The sequence below is a fragment of the Pan paniscus genome, chromosome 2 (genome assembly GCF_029289425.2).
Source record: "Pan paniscus chromosome 2, NHGRI_mPanPan1-v2.0_pri, whole genome shotgun sequence".
In the NCBI taxonomy this organism is placed as follows: Eukaryota; Metazoa; Chordata; class Mammalia; order Primates; family Hominidae; genus Pan; species Pan paniscus.
Genome location: NC_085926.1, coordinates 195423052 through 195439024, shown reverse-complemented (window position 1 = coordinate 195439024; position 15973 = coordinate 195423052). Strand labels below are relative to the sequence as shown.

The window sequence follows — 15973 nt, the reverse complement described above, 5'->3', positions numbered from 1 at the left end:
TACTTGGGAGCCAGAGGCACGAGAATTGCTTGAACCCGGGAGGCGGAGGTTGCAGTGAGCCAAGGTTGTGCCACAGCACTCCAGTCTGGGTGAAAGAGAGAGACGCTGTCTAAAAAAAAAAAGTGCTAAGGGTGTGGCCCTTAAGGAGACAGGAACAAAACATCTAGTTCCACTAGGGATGTAACTGCCCAATGGCTTCACCTTGCTCACTGCCTAGACAGAACCGGTTTATCAAGACAGAGGAATTGCAGTAGACAAAGAGTAATTCACGCAGAGCCGGCTGTGCAAGAGACCAGAGTTTTATTATTACTCAAATCAGTCTCTCCAAACATTCAGGAATCAAGAGTTTTTAAGGATAATTTGGTGGGTTGGGGAAGGCCAGTGACAGAGTATTGATTGGTTGGGCCGGAGAGGAAATCATGGGAAATTGAAGCTGTCTTCTTGCGCTGAGTCAGTTCCTGGGTCGGGGCCACAAGATCAGATGAGCCAGTTTATCCACCTGGGTGGTGCCAGCTGATCCATCAAGAGCAGGGTCTGCAAAATATCTCAAGCACTGATCTTAGGAGCAGTTCAGGGAGGGTCAGAATCTCGTAGCTTCCAGCTGTATGACTATAAATTATGGTTTATAATTTGTAATCTGGTGCCTAATTTGTTAGTCCTACAAAGACAGTCTGATCCCCAGGCAAGAAGGAGGTTTGTTTTGGGAAAGGGCTGCCATCTTTGTTTTAAACTATAAACTATAGTCTGGGCGTGGTGGCTCACACCTGTAATCCCAGCACTTTGGGAGGCTGAGGTGGGCGGAACACCTGAGGTCAGGGGTTCGAGACCAGCCTGGCCAACATGGCAAAACCCTGTCTCTACTGAAAATACAAAACTTAGCCAGGCGTGGTGGTGGGTGCCTGTAATCCCAACCACTTGGGAAGCTGAAGCAGGAGAATTGCTTGAACCAGGTTGCAGCGAGCCAAGATCGTACCACTGCACTCTAGGCTGGGTGACAAGAGTGAAACTTTATCTCAAAAAAATATAACTCATCTCAAATATAACTCCATCTCAAAAAAACAAAACTATAAACTAAGTTCCTCCCAAAGCTAGCTCAGCCCACAGCCAGGAATGAAAAAGGACGGCTTGGAGGTTAGAAGCAAGATGGAGTTGGTTAGGTCAGCTCTCTTTCACTGTCTCAGTGTTTTGCAATGGTGGTTTCAATGACACCTTCTCATTCTTTCTGCAGAGCAACACTGGGGGTCATGGGAATACAGACTGATGCTCTTTGGATGGAGTCATTCACGAGCTTTGGGTGTACCGACCACACTATCCTGATCACTTGAGACCATCTGTGCACAAGGACTTAAAATCCAGACTCCTCTGTGGCAGTACAAAAGGACAGGGGGTTACCTTGGCAGGTTTTCCTAGTGAACCCTCATTTCTGTCTAGTGAATTTAATGTTCTTTAAGAACATATTTTAATAATTTTTAAAAGCTTAATATGTTGAATAGGTAATATATTTACATGGTACAAAATTTGAATGGCAGGCCGGGCGCCGTGGCTCTTGCCTGTGATCCCAGCACTTTGGGAGGCCAAGGCAGGCGGATCACCTGAGGTCAGGAGTTCGAGACCAGCGTGGCCAACATGGTGAACCCCCGTCTCTACTAAAAATACAAAAATTGGCCAGGTGTGGTGATGCAAGCCTGTAGTCCCAGCTACTCAGGAGGCTGAGGCAGGAGAATCGCTTGAACCCAGGAGGCGGAGGTTGCAGTGAGCTGAGATTGTGTCACTGCACTCCAGCCTGGGCAACAAGAGTGAAACTCTGTCTCAAAAACAAAACAAAACAAAACAAAAAACAAAATTTGAATGGCGTCAAATGGTATACAGAAAAGGTAAGTCTATCTCCCATCTCTTTTCCCCTGTTACCACCTGCTCATTCACCCCTACCTCCTCCATTTGTCATTACTGGGTTAATATCCTTTAAAAACTAACAGGACCTCCGCTTCTGGGAAGATGGAGTAGATGTACTTTTCTCTATTCTTTCTGTCAAGTACAACTAAAAACCCTGGATATTACATAAATTATAAATAATTTAGTAAGTATGTAATATATAAAAAGCCTCTTAAAAGGCAGAGAGAAGAAGGCAGACCAGCTAAGGACCTCAGGACCCAAGAAATGGCGCAGTGATGAGTTCTCTAGGTTTTCTTTTTGTTTCTTATGTCCCAGACTTGGAGTTGAAGCAGCCGGCAACCCAGAAATACCAGTAAGCTCAGACGCAAAAAGCCCCAACAAAAATTTGCTCTCTCTAGCCAAATGACCAGTGCAGTAGGACAGAACAAGTGGGTTTGTTCCAGGGATATAAGGATGGTTCATTATTTGAAAATTAATCTCATCCACCAAATTAATGAACTAAAAGAAGAAAACTTACATGACGCTCTCTATCAATGCAGAAGATGCAAAATTTAGCACACATTTATGATTTTAAAAATCTCAGGAAAAATAGACATAGAGGGGGAATTTCCTGAACTTGGTAAAGGGTAAACACCATAAGCCTTCAGCTAACATACTTAAGGGTGAGACTGAATGCTTTGTCCCTAAGATGGGGAACAAACCAAGGATATTAGTTCTCACCACTTATCCAACATAGTGCTATAATTTCTAGCCAGTGCAATAAGGTAAGAAATGGAAGTAAAAGTCATATAGATTGGAAAAGAAGGAATAAGACTCCATATTTGCAGATTACATGATTGTGTACATAGAAGATCCCAAGGCATCCACAAAAAAACTCCTAGAACTAATAAGTAAGTTTAGCAGGGTTACAAGATACAAGATAACACACAAAAATCAATTGCATTTCTGTATACTAGCAATGAACATATGGATATCAAATTTTAAAACAATACAGTTTCGACCGGATGTGGTAGTTCATGCCTGTAATCCCAGCACTTTGGGAGGATGAGGTGGGAGGATCACTTGAGTCCAGGAGTTCAAGATCAGCCTGGGCAACATGGTGAGACCCTGTCTCTGCAAAAAATACAAAAATTAGCTGAACCTGGTGGTGCATGCCTGTAGTCCCAGCTACTGGGGAGGCTGAGGTGGGAAGATTGCTTGAGTGTGGCAGGCAGAGGCTGCAGTGAGCCGAGATCATGCTACTGCACTCCAGCCTAGGCAACAGAGTGAGACCCTGTCTCAAAAAATAAAATAAAATGAAATAAAATAAAACAAAACAAAACAATACCATTTGTAGTTGCTCAAAAAAAGAGAGAAATAGATGTAACAAACATGTTACACATAACACAGCATGTGTAGGATTTGTTTTTTGTTTTGTTTTTGTTTGTTTGGTTGGGTTTTTTTGAGACAGAGTTTCACTCTTGTTGCCCAGGCTGCAGTGCAATGGTGCGATCTCGGCTCACTTTGACCTCCGCCTCCTGGGTTCAAGTGATTCTTCTGCCTCAGCCTCCCGAGGAGCTGGGATTACAGGCACCCCCTCACCATGCCCGGCTGGTTTTTTGTATTTTTAGTAGAGTCAGGGTTTCACCATGTCGGCCAGGCTGGTCTTGAACTCCTGACCTCAGTTGATCCACCCGCCTCGGCCTCCCAAAGTGCTGGGGTTACAGGGATGACCCACCATGCCCGGCCACATGTATGGTTTAAATGCTGAAAACGACACAACACTGATGAAAGAAATCAAAGATCTATGTAAATGGAAACCCCATACTGTACTCAGGAATTGGAAGACTCAACAAAGTAAAGATGCCAACTTTCCCCAAATTGATATACAGGTTTAGCACACTTTCTATAAAAATCCCAGTCATATTTTTTATAGATGAAGACAAGATTACTCTATAATTTATATGGAAAGGCAAAGGAAATAGAATAGCTAAAAGAATTTTGAAGAAGAAAAATAAAGTAGCAGCACATATATCAATGAATCAAAATAGAAAATCCAGAAATAGGCCCACCCAAATATGCCCAACCAGTTTTTGACAAAAGTGCAAAAGCAATTCAATGGAGGAAAGATAACGTTTTCAAAAAATGGCGCTGGAGCAAATGGACACAAAACTTAGACCTAAGTCTGACGTCTTATACAAAAATTAATGGATCATAGACTTAAGAAGTAAAATATAAAACTATAAAACTTTTTTTTTTTTGAGACAGGGTCTCCCTCAGTCCCCCAGGCTGGAGTGCAGTGGTGCGATCTCAGCTCATTGCAACCTCTGCCTCCTGGGCTCAGTTGATCTTCCTGCCTCAGCCTTCCAAGTAGCTGGGACTTAAAGGCGTGAGCCACCACACCTGACTAATTTTCGTATTTTTTGTAGAGATGGGGTTTCGCCATGTTGCCCGGGCTGTTCTCGAACTCCTGAGCTCAAGCAATCTGCCCACCTCAGCCTCCCAAAGCGCTGGGATTACAGGCATGAGCCACCATCCCAGCCAAAACTATAAAACTTTTAGAAAAGAACATAGAAGAAAATCTTTGGGTCCTGGGGGCAAAGAGCTCTGAGACTTGACACCAAAAGCATGCCGCATAAGAGGAAAATACTGGACTTTATTTAGGGGTTAAGAGTTTAGACTCTGGACTCTCTCAGCCCTGGTTTCACTAGTTAGCTCTATCACTAACTACATTGGGCATTGAAAATTCCTCTGTTGTCCCACGTGGTGCATGGGTGATTGTAGACGAGGACACAGATCCTGAAGGCAGAAGTAATTTCTCTAAGCAACGTTGTTGGTTGGTGGGAGAGTCTGGGTTACAACCCCTGGTTTCCTGATTCCGAGTCCAAGTGAAACATTTTTGCCCCTGCAGTAGACCCTGCTACAGAGGATAAAAAGGCACGTTATAGACTAGGAGAAAAATTTTGCCTACCACATATGTAACCAAGGACTAGCAGCTAGGACATCTGAAGAATTCTCAACATTCAACGGGGTAGAAGAACGAACAATTCAATAGAATATGGGCAAAAGACATGAAGAGGCATTTTACCAAACATAGGGTGCTATGGTCTGAATGTTTGCATTCTCCTCAAATTCCTGTGTTGAAATCCTAACCCCCAAGGTATTGGTATTAGGAGGCAGGGGCCCTGGGAGGTGATTAGATCATGAAGGTGGAGCCCTCATGGATGGGATTAGTGTCTTTATAAAAGAGACCTTTGCCATGTGAGGTTACAGTGAGAAGACATCTGTCTATGAAGAAAGTGGGCCCTCACCAAACACAGTCTGCTGGCACTTTGCACTTCAACTCCCCAGCTTCCAGAACTGTAAGGAATATAAGTCTGTTGTTTGTAAGCCACCCAGTCTATGGTATTTTGTTATAGCAGCCCAAACAGACTAAGACAGGTGACAAATAAACATGAAAAGATGTTCAACATCATTAGCCATTAGGGAAATGCAGATTAAAACCACAGCGAAATATCATGATACAGTTTTCAGCATGGCTAAACTAGAAAATAGTGACACCACCAAATGCCGGCAAGGCTGTGGGGAAACTGGGTTGTTCAGACACTGCCACTGGGGATGTAGCATACTATAGCCACTTTCATAAACAGTTTGTCAGTTTCTTAAAAAACTAAACCTGCAACTACCATATGACCCAGCAATTACACCCCTGGGCACCTACCCAAGAGAAATGAAAACTCAACGTTTGCGCAAAAACCTGTGTAGGAATGTTCAAGCAGCTTTATTCATAATATGCCCAAACAGGAAACAACTCAGCTGTCCTTCAGTAGGTAAATAGTTAAGCAAATTGTCATACCCCTGTGTCATGGAGCACTACCTAGCAATAAAAAGGAGCAAATTATTGATACATAACAATCTGGATGAATCTCCAGAGAATTATGTTGAATGAAAAAAGCCAGCCCCTGAAGGATACATACTGTATGATTCCATTTACATAACATTCTTGAAATGCTAAAATTATAGAGATGGGGAACAGATTTGTGGTTAAAGATGGAGTGCGGTGGGAAGAAAGTAGGTGTGGCTATAAAAGGGTAACATGAAGGATCCTTGTGGTGATGGAAATTTCTGTATTTTTATTGTATCCGTGTCAGTATCCTGGTTGTGATATGGTAATACAGTTTTGCAAGATACTACCCTTAGGGGAAATGAGGTAAGACCTGGCATCTCTCTGTGTTATTTCTTAATTGCATGTGAATCTACAATTATTTCAAAATAAAAAGTATGATTGAAGTAACTATCAGGAAGCTTAGCCTACTGTGGATTAAGACATCAAAATTGCAGCAGGCTTTAACAAAGCTATACTACTGCAAGGATAGTTCACACTTGAATTAGCTTGAAACATGACCTATCTATGTCATCTTGGAAAGCAGAAAATGGAACTTTATTGGAGTGGGACACTGGATGGCCAGGGTTTAGCAGAGCCTTCCCAACAAAAGTAGCTTCAAAATTGGCTTTATTCTCAGGAAGGCTCTTCCTGGACAGTGGCAAACATAGCCATAGCAAATACTGGCTCACTTTCTATCAGCCAGCAACCCTGGTGGAAAGAGGGCCTCTTACTCAGTTGTACCAGCAAGCTGTCTCCAGGAGCCGGGGCTGGAGAGACACCCAGTGCTGCTTTAGGCCAGTGTGGCTGAGGGTCTGTCTAGTCTGTCCTTGTACTCACGGCTTCCTTTTCTCTCGCAGACGCCCACTATTGCTTGGTTCTACTTCCTTTATCCCGATTGGCCGTCGGACTTATGCCAGTGCGGCGGAGCCGGTGAGTGGAAGCCCAGCTACCCGGGAGCCAGTTGGATGATCAGAACCCTTTGTTCTGGGCCCCTAGGCTCTGAGCTACCCTCAGAGTGGGGCCTTAGTGTTTCCAGGACACTCGGAGCCACTTTCTCACTTAACCCTCCCCCAAAGCCCCTCATCAGTAATGAGCTCACACACCCCCATCCATGTGGGGAGGAAGCAGTAATGAGGCACTCCAGCCCCTCCCAGCCAGGAAGGTATCACTGGAGGCCTAGTGGGGAGCGAGAACTCCCAGCCCCTCCCAGCCAGGAAGGTATCACTGGAGGCCTGGGGGGGGGGGCGAGAACTCCCAGCCCCACCCAGCAAGTTAGGGGTTAAGAGTTTAGACTCCGGAGGCCCAGGGCGGTGGCTCCCGCCTGTAATCCCAGCACTTTGGGAGGCCGAGGTGGGTGGATCACCTAAGGTAGGGAGTTCAAGACCAGCCTGGCCAACATGGAGAAACCCCATCTCTACTAAAAATACAAAATTAGCCGGGCATGGAGGTGCATGCCTGTAATCCCAGCTACTTGGGAGGCTGAGGCAGGAGAACTGCTTGAACCCGGAAGGTGAAGGTTTTGCGGTGAGCCGAGACCGGCCATTGCCCTCCAGCCTGGGCAACAAGAGCCAAACTCCGTCTCAAAAAAAAGAAGAAGAGTTTAGACTCTGGAATCTCTCAGCCCTGGTTTCAGTTCCAGCTCTATCACTAGCTACATTGAGCGTTTTAAAAAGACCTCTGTTTCTCACATGTAGCATGGGGGACTGTAGATGAGATCCTGAAGGCAGAAGTAATTTTCCCAAGCAACATTGCTGGTTGGTAGCCGAGTCTGGGTTAGAACCTGGCCTTTCCACTATACCATGGTGCTTCTCCAGACAGCAAGAACAAGGTAGGGAGGGCCAGGCTTGGGCCACTCAGGAAGCACTAACTCTCACTGCACAGAGGGTGGAGAGGCCTGGTCACTTTGCCCCGGTACCACCGGTTCCTAACATGGAATCTGACCTTGTAAAACAGGTTGGCAGCAAAGCTGTCCTGGTCACAGGCTGTGACTCTGGATTTGGGTTCTCATTGGCCAAGCATCTGCATTCAAAAGGCTTCCTTGTGTTTGCTGGCTGCTTGATGAAGGTAAGAGACGAGTTATCTTCTTCACCATTGTCTTTTACACATAGTCATTGTTTTTTAGTCTTTTAAAAAGTGCTTTCCTAACAGCTGGCTCACCTTTGCTTAAACCAGCCTGTCCATTTTCCATCGGCTTTAGCCCCCCTTGTTCTTCATAGCTTTGTCCATCCATCATCCACGCATCCATCCATCCATCTATCCTCTCATCTATCCATCATTTGTCAAATGCTATGATGTACCTGACACTTTGCTAGGTGCAGTAGAAGAATGAGACCTTGTCCCTGCCCTGAAGTTGCTCCCTGTCGAGTGGTGAGGAGACAGCCATGCATAGACACAGCTGAAGAATTCGAGTGAAGCAGATTCTCAGGGGTGTGCGAGAACGTTTGGCGAGACTGTGTAGGAGGAAGGGATTGATGATGGCATGCCAGAGGAAGTGACATTTGTTCTGGGCCATGGCAAGTAAATAACACTGCCACAGGTGGAGACTGGGAGGAGTTACCTGCTGGACGGGAGGAATAGCCTGGGCAGAGGCTTGAAAGCATGAGGCTCCTTCGGGACACATTAAGTAGAATTTAAGGTGCATGAAGGGAAGCACTGGGACCCGAGACTGCAAAAGCAAACAGTGGGCGGTGCCCCAGTTAGAAAGTTGTGTGCCCACCACCACAATCCACTTTAGAATGCATCCATCACTCAGAATTCTCTCTCTTGACCATTGGCAGTTAATCTCCACATATACCTCTAGCTCTGAGCAGCCACTGATTTCTCTTTCTTTAGGTTTGCATTTTCTGGACTTTTCATCTACATGAAATCATACAATACATGGCCTTTTGTGCCACGCTTCTTCAACACTTAGTGTAATGTTTTTGAGAGTCATCCATGTTGCAGAATGCATCAGTAGCTCATTCCTTTGTATTGCTGAATGGTATTCTGTTGTGTGCCTATGCTATATATATATATACCTATGTGTGTATATATATATACACACACACATATATATATATATATATTTTTTTTTTTTAATTTATGTTTTTGAGACAGAGTCTTACTTTGTCTCCCAGGCTGGAGTGCAGTGGGTGCAATCTCGGCTCACTGCAACCTCTGCCTCCCGGGTTCAAGTGATTCCCCTGCCTCAGCCTCCCGAGTAGCTGGGACTACAGGCATGAGCCACCATGCCCACCTAATTTTTGTATTTTTATTAGAGATGGGGTTTCACCATGTTGGCCAGACTGGTCTCAAACTCCTGTCCTCAGGTGATCCACTCGCCTTGGCCTCCCAAAGTGCTGGGATTACAGGCGTGAGCCACCACGTCTGGCCCAAAGCACTATTTTTAAAAGCTACTTGTATTAATTTTTGTTTTTTCTTTATCGCTGTGTTATTTATTTGAAATATAATGCCATTTATTTGTGATCTGTTTTCCTTGTTGTTTATTCTTGTTGATGTAATTTAATTTCTGAATATGTAAACTGTTAACAAGGCTGTAAAGGCAAAAATTATACAAATTGGTAACATCAAAGTAGCATTATTCCCTCACCCCTATCTGTTCCACTCCATTCCTTCATTTTTCCCCATGTTACACAAGTGTTTGCATATTGCATATACTCTTTGGTTTTTTAAAACATCAACAATATACCTTGGAAATCAGGTTGTATGACCTCACAGAGATCTTTTTCACTTTGTTCACAGCTTTGAAGCACCCACTGAGTGGGCGGATCATAATTTACTTCATCAAAATCTCCTGTAAATGAGCATTTAGGTGTTTTCAATATTTTGCAATTACAAATAATGCCACAATGAATAACTTTGTATTTTTGTTATTATTGGGGGGTTATCTTTTTTTTTTTTTCTTTTTTTTGAGATGGAGTTTTGCTCTTGTTGCCCAGGCTGGAGTGCAATGGCCCAGTGTCGGCTCACTGCAACCTCCACCTCCCGGGTTCAAGCAATTCTCCTGCCTCAGCCTCCCAAGTAGCCGGGATTATAGGTGCCTACCACCATATCTGGCTAATTTTTGTATTTTTAGTAGAGAGGGGGCTTCACCATGTTGGTCAGACTGGTTATCTTTAGAGTAAATTCCTTGGGAGTGAGATTGCTCTTAGATCAGAGTGTAAATAAAATATATTGTCATTTTAAAGATATTCCCAAATTTTCCATCCTAGGGGTCATGTAATTTTACATTCCCTCCAGGAGTGCATGAGTGCCTATTTCCACACAATTTCACCAACAGAGTATGCATCAATCTTTTGGTTTCTGCCAGTCTGATAGGTGGGAAATGTACCTCAGTGTTGTTTTTATTGTATTTCTCTTCTGAGTGCATACCCCTGTTCTTTAAGGACATGACCCAGAAGCTTCCCAGATATCACCTGTGCTCTCATTCTCTTGGCCAGAACTTAGTCACATGGGCTTACCTGGCTGCAAGGAAGGCTGGGAAATGTAGTGAGTATTCTGAGACAATATGTACCCGGCCTAAAATGTCAGGCGTTCTCTGCTATAGAAGAAGGATGAAGGGAAGAGTGGGCATTCAGGACAACTTGCTTTCTCTGCTCGGTGGGTGAGACATTTTTCTTTATTTTCAAGGCAGTAGGAACCCAGGGGAGGAATTTCCCATACTATGTTGATATCTTTGTAATATTTGATACCCAATGTAAAATTTCAATAATATAAACAAGTACAAGAAATCATTTATATTGCCATGCTCTAAACATCATTCCATCTGGATCAGAGAAGGTTTTGTTTGTCCTTTTAATCTTTACTTCTTTGAATTGTGAAAGTAATACTACATATTCATAATAAATTCAAATAATACAGAAGTATATTATGTAAAAAAGTGAAGTCTTCCCAATCTCTTGCTCCAAGGCAGCTTAAATGCAGGTGTATACATTATTTGTGAGTTTTGCTATTACAGGTCGAGTATCTCTTATCTGAAATGCTTGGGACCAGATGTGTTTTGGATTTTGGATTTTTCCAGATTTTGGAATATTTGCATTATACTTGCTCAGCATCTCTGATCTGAAAATCCAAAATCCAAAGTGCTCCAATGAGTATTTCCCTGGAGCATCATGTCAGCACTCAAAATTCAGATTTTGGAACATTTCAGATTTGGGATTATTGGATTAGGGATGCTCAACCGGTATTAACAAAGCCTGGGTGAGCCATCTTGCACATATATCTTTGCCTCCTTCCACTGGCGATTCTTAGGAACATTTCGTAGATGTGTAAGTGCAAGTTGCAAAGGTGTGCAGGTTTTAGGTTTTGTTCAAATCCCCAAACTGCTCTCCTGAAAGGCTGTCGCTCTCCTGACAGTGCTCAAGAGAACCCGTCTGGGGAGGGTTCTGGGGAATGGGTGTGGCATCCCTGGTGCTGGATTCTTCTGCAGAATGTGGACCTACCTCAGCGGGTCCCAGCAAGAACCATGATGCCATAAAAATGTTGTAAAGTCCCTTGTCCTATGTTAGGCTTCTGTGCCATTGTGCTGGCTTATCCAGTGACACAGGGAGCCACAGTCAGATTCCACAGCACAGGGCAGAGGCTGCTCGATGCTGCAGAAGACTCTTGAAAAGGGCCTTCGGTTCTAGTCCCAGACTGACCACTAACCCCGGAAGGGGACAAACATGTCCCCTCCCTGGGCCTCAGTTTCCTCTTACTTACCCTAATAGGATTGGACTGGTGATCTTAGGTCCTTCCACTCCTGCAACAGTGATTCTAGAATTGGTTGACTGGTATTTTGAAGAAAGTACCAGACAAGCTCATTGGCAGGTTATATCTGTTGGTATCTACCTCGTGACCCATTCCGTCTGCTATCTGAGATCAGTCAGGCAAGTCAGAAAGCAGTTGGCACCCCCAGAGGCTTTGGATAAGGCACCGTGGGGGTTGAAAGGGGGAATTTGTTTCTAGCCCGATTCTGTAGTGTTAGCCCCACGATGGATTCCGGCTGCATCTGTACCTAAACACTCTCTCTGCTCTTGTTCAGAATTAGTGTTCCTCTTATCTCTCATATCTCATTGCCTTTGGCCAACTCAGGGACTTAGCTCCAGCAGATGTCTGCCGCCTCCTACGTCACTGGCTCCACGCTCTCTCCTGGGTCATTTCAGCACACACACACACACACACACACACACACACACACTCACTCATACAGACCTACACCACCACACCCTGTGTGCATTACCTCCCCACGGCTCTGCTCCTTGTTGCAGAAAAGCACCCCCAGAGGGGGTGCAACCCACCTAGATCAGGCTTTGCCCCATCACGATGTTTATTTACTTGTTTATTTATTCAGCAGATATTTACTGAGCACCTAAGATAAGCTGACAGTGTTCCCTGTTGGAGATACAGCATATAACACCTCAGTGAGAAGTTCTTGCCCTTGCGGAGCTTATATTCCAAGGGGGGATGATAGGCAAGGAATAAGATAAGTAAATTGCTTCTCTGCAGGGTGGTAAAAGCAGTAGAGAAAAATAAAACAGGAAAAGAAGATAAAGCATGGTGGATGGGGTGTCAGATTTTCAAGAGGGAGGAAAGATCACACCAAGAAGGTAAATTGGAGCTCCCTCATCCAAAGGAGGTGCGGGAGGGAGTGTCACAGAAACCAAGGAGGTGCAGGAGGGAGTGTCACAGAAACTAAGGAGGTGCAGGAGGGAGTGTCACAGAAACCAAGGAGGTGCGGGAGGGAGTGTCACAGAAATCCAGGGGAAGAGGGGACAGTGCAGTACAGAGCTCCAGGAGGGAGTGTGCAGGGTGCACCTGAGAAACAGCATGAAGCCTCTGTGGCTGAAGCAGAATGAGGGGGAAGTAGAGTGAAGTGAGGGGCACGGGAGCAGATCTTGTATCAACATAGGGAAGGCTTAATGAGAGGTGGCGTCTCACCACCATCTGGAAAGATGAACGGGGGCTCCCTGCGAAATGGGGGCAGGTGGCATATGAGGCACTGCCAGTAGTTTGAGGTCGCCAAAGCCCAGTGCCCTGGTGGGCTGGGAAAAGAAGGCAGGACCAGACCAGGAAGGTCCATGAGTGCCTCTGACCCAGCTTTTATCAAGGATATCAACAGCCCCCATTTTCCCAAATCCATTGGCCACTTCTCAGACCACATCATGCTCAACCCAGCAGCAGCTTTTGACCAAATAAACCACCCTTGCTCGTAACACTTCGTTTCTTGACTCCGTGCTCTCAGGGTTCTTCCCCATCTTGCTTGCTGGCTCCTCCTCCTGCCCATCCTGTGAACATCACAGTGCCCAGGCTCGCCCCTCTCTGAAGTGTTTCTAACACATGTGATAAGATGCTGACGTATAACATGTGTCGAGTGTCCTCATGTTCTTCCCTGAGGTGCTAAACCACCTGAACATATATGCTAGAGACAAAAAACTTTCTGCCAGAATCAGCTCATTGGCTGCCTCAGTATTATAAGAAATGGAAATAGAAGAGGTTGAGCGACTGGAAAGAGTTGTTAGTGTGCTGATATTTTCCCTCTGATGGCAAGTAAAATGAGGTGGGCTTCATATGAATGCCTTGGAGAGCTTCTGGACTTCTCCAAGTTCTTGAACTCCCCGGAGAGCTTCTTGGCTTACCATGTGTGCCCTGGAGTCTGGAGGCCACAGAGTGTGATGCTAATGTCCACCAGAAGAAGTCTAAAGGCCCGAGATTGAGACAGGAGTGGCTCGTCTGGGAGCGGAGCACGGAGAGCTGGTCGGGAGAGGGCTATCCTTCTACCTGGGCAGGAAACAGTTGCCTGGCCCTGTGTGGACAATGGAGAGAGCTGCTTGGAGTCACCTTAAGGGTAACCATCCAGTGAGCTGGCTGGGAGGATCCATGTGGCCCCAGCCAGAAGCGGGTACATCACTGAGGCCAGGGGCTGAGGGAGCAGATGCCCGGCTGGGGGAGGCACGCTGCCCTGCGTCTGGAGTGGCAGTCGGAGGTCTCCGTGGCAGAATCTTTGTAGACTCCACAGAAGCACCCCAAGAAGGAAGAGCTGGCTTTTGTGCACCTGCTGTCTCAGGGGCAGCAACAGCAGACATCAGCCAGCCTCAGACGACTACAGTCTTGCCCCTAATTTGCTGCCCCGGATCCAACCTTGGAAGGGTCAGAAGTTAAGAATAGGAGGGGAGAGGAGCTAGAAAACAGTGAGAAAGACAACCTCCACCAGCACCTACTTCCCACAGCCCTCAGGGCTGGGCAGGGGAAAGCTTTACCTCGCATACAAGTTTGGGAGTTTGGGTTCTCAAACCAGGCTGGGCTAGAATTATTTGCTTAAGAGACTGAACAGGACTCTTCATGCCAAAACAAAGAGGCTGTCTGTCCACTGTCTGAGAATGAGTGGAAAAGCTATACAACTTGCCTGAAGTTTCATCCAGGGCTGGAAAAAATAGCTTACAGGTGAGGTTGAAAGGGACAGTAAGATAAAGAAGTGGGTTTATCAATAAGCCAGTTGCACACGCACCAACACAGCGGAACTAAAAGCTTGTCCCTGAGCAGCCAGACAGAGGTGGACAGAGACTCCAGAGACCTGCAGAGGGAGCACAGAGACCTGCAGAGGGAGCACACAGACCTGCAGAGGGAGCACGCAGACCTGCAGAGGGAGCACAGAAACCCTGGGTCCAGGGAGGTGGTGTGGCCTGCGGGGCAGTCTTGGCCGGAGGACAGGTAGACCCTGAGGGGGACGGGCCACCAGAGTCTGCAGCCAGCAGGCTGAGGGTGGTTGGAAAGATTTCTCTGAATAACTGGGGGCAAATTGGTAGTTTCTGTCCCTATGGGTGTGGTTGTCAGGAGCAGGGTGTGGAGGCTGCCCAAAGGCAGGTGAGGGTTTCTGGGGTGGGTCTGTCAGTGAAGATAGGAGGGTAGCGTTGCTCTCCTCGGGAGCCTGAACGCTAAGCCTGAAGCCGTGGGCAGTGAGATTAATCCCCTAGTTTCCTCTGAAAGAAGACTCTTCACTGTCAAACTGCCAAATTAAGAGTTTACTGACTTGGAGTCGGGGGTTTCCCCTGAGGACTGCAGGGACCTTGTCGTGATGCTGTGTAGGGGCACCACAGAGGTCTTGTATAGGGGTCTGAGAAGAGCTGAATGATAGCAACAGGGTTAACCAAGTCCCAAGAGGAAGGACATTTAGATACCTCTTGTGCATGTCAGCTAGAATCCACCTTTCTGAGGTTCAGATCATGTGAGCTCCACGCCAAGGGGCATTTGAAGGGCCACCAGGTGGAAGACTGCATTAAAGCAAGACACGTGTTTTCCTGGTACCCGTGTGCCGCCTGTGGAAGAGAGGGCTCTGCAGGCACCACATCATCACACCCTAGACCTGAAGATGCATTAGTTCTTTCTTGGTGGAGTCCTCTGTGGGAATGACAGCCTGAGCTCCAGGCCCATCTGTCCCGTGCATCTCATGCCTGCCTCTTGTTTGGGAAGGTCGGCACACCTGGGGGATTTCAGAGCCAGACTTTAGACCATCGAGCCTCCGGCCTGGCTGCTGTGTCCGAAGGCATCCCTGGTGCCTCTGCAGAGACTTAGTGGGCCATGCCACAGTGCCTTTTCAAAGGCCTGGCTGCTGTGTCCGAAGGCATCCCTGGTGCCTCTGCAGAGACTTAGTGGGCCACGCCACAGTGCCTTTTCAAAGGACCACAGGGGAGGCCTCCTTTCCATGGAAAACCAGGCGGTGAAGACGACAGTCCAGGAACGGAAGGGGTGTTAGGTAGGGGAGATCAGCCCGACCTCCTGTCCAATGCTGGGATTGTCTCTGTACCACCTTTCCCACACCCCATCCTCAAGCATCCCCCCAACCCCCAAACATCCCTCCTACCTCCAAACAACCCCCCACCCCAACTCATTGCCTCAACACCTCCAGGCAGCTCATGCCGTCTCCAGACTGTGAAGATCACGCCTCATTTTGAGCTGAGCTGGACTTGGTCCTGGCTCTGTTCTCTGTGGCTGCATGGAACAAGCTGGCTCCCTCAGTCATGTTCCACTCAAGTCTTCTCTCCGGGGTGACTACGTCCAGCACTTCCGGCCCCATTGGGCAGTCCCTTCACCATCTCCTCCTGTGCCCTCTGAAATTGCATGATGTGATTTCTCCATTCCCGGGGTTGGGGTTCTTGTAAGCATTCAGAAGGCTCAGCCTAACCAGCGGAGGGCTTTCCACCCCTGACAAGTGCTGACCGTCCTGGGCTTTCCACCCTT

At 46.6% G+C, this 15973-nt stretch overlaps 1 protein-coding gene across 4 annotated transcripts in view; it reads left to right on the top strand.

Moving 5' to 3' along the window:
* The window catches only part of BDH1 (3-hydroxybutyrate dehydrogenase 1), a 46160-nt gene that overhangs the window by 16021 nt on the left and 14166 nt on the right, over nt 1–15973 (top strand). For 2 of the 4 annotated variants that reach the window (XM_003806435.7, XM_008953747.5), the window contains 2 exons: nt 6616–6688; nt 7712–7822. In XM_003806435.7, coding sequence (XP_003806483.1) covers nt 6616–6688; nt 7712–7822 — 184 coding nt within the window. Of the gene's footprint in view, nt 1–1228; nt 1875–6023; nt 6083–6615; nt 6689–7711; nt 7823–15973 lie in introns of all 4 variants that reach the window. The other 2 variants (XM_014344517.5, XM_014344516.5) reach the window with 2 other exon arrangements.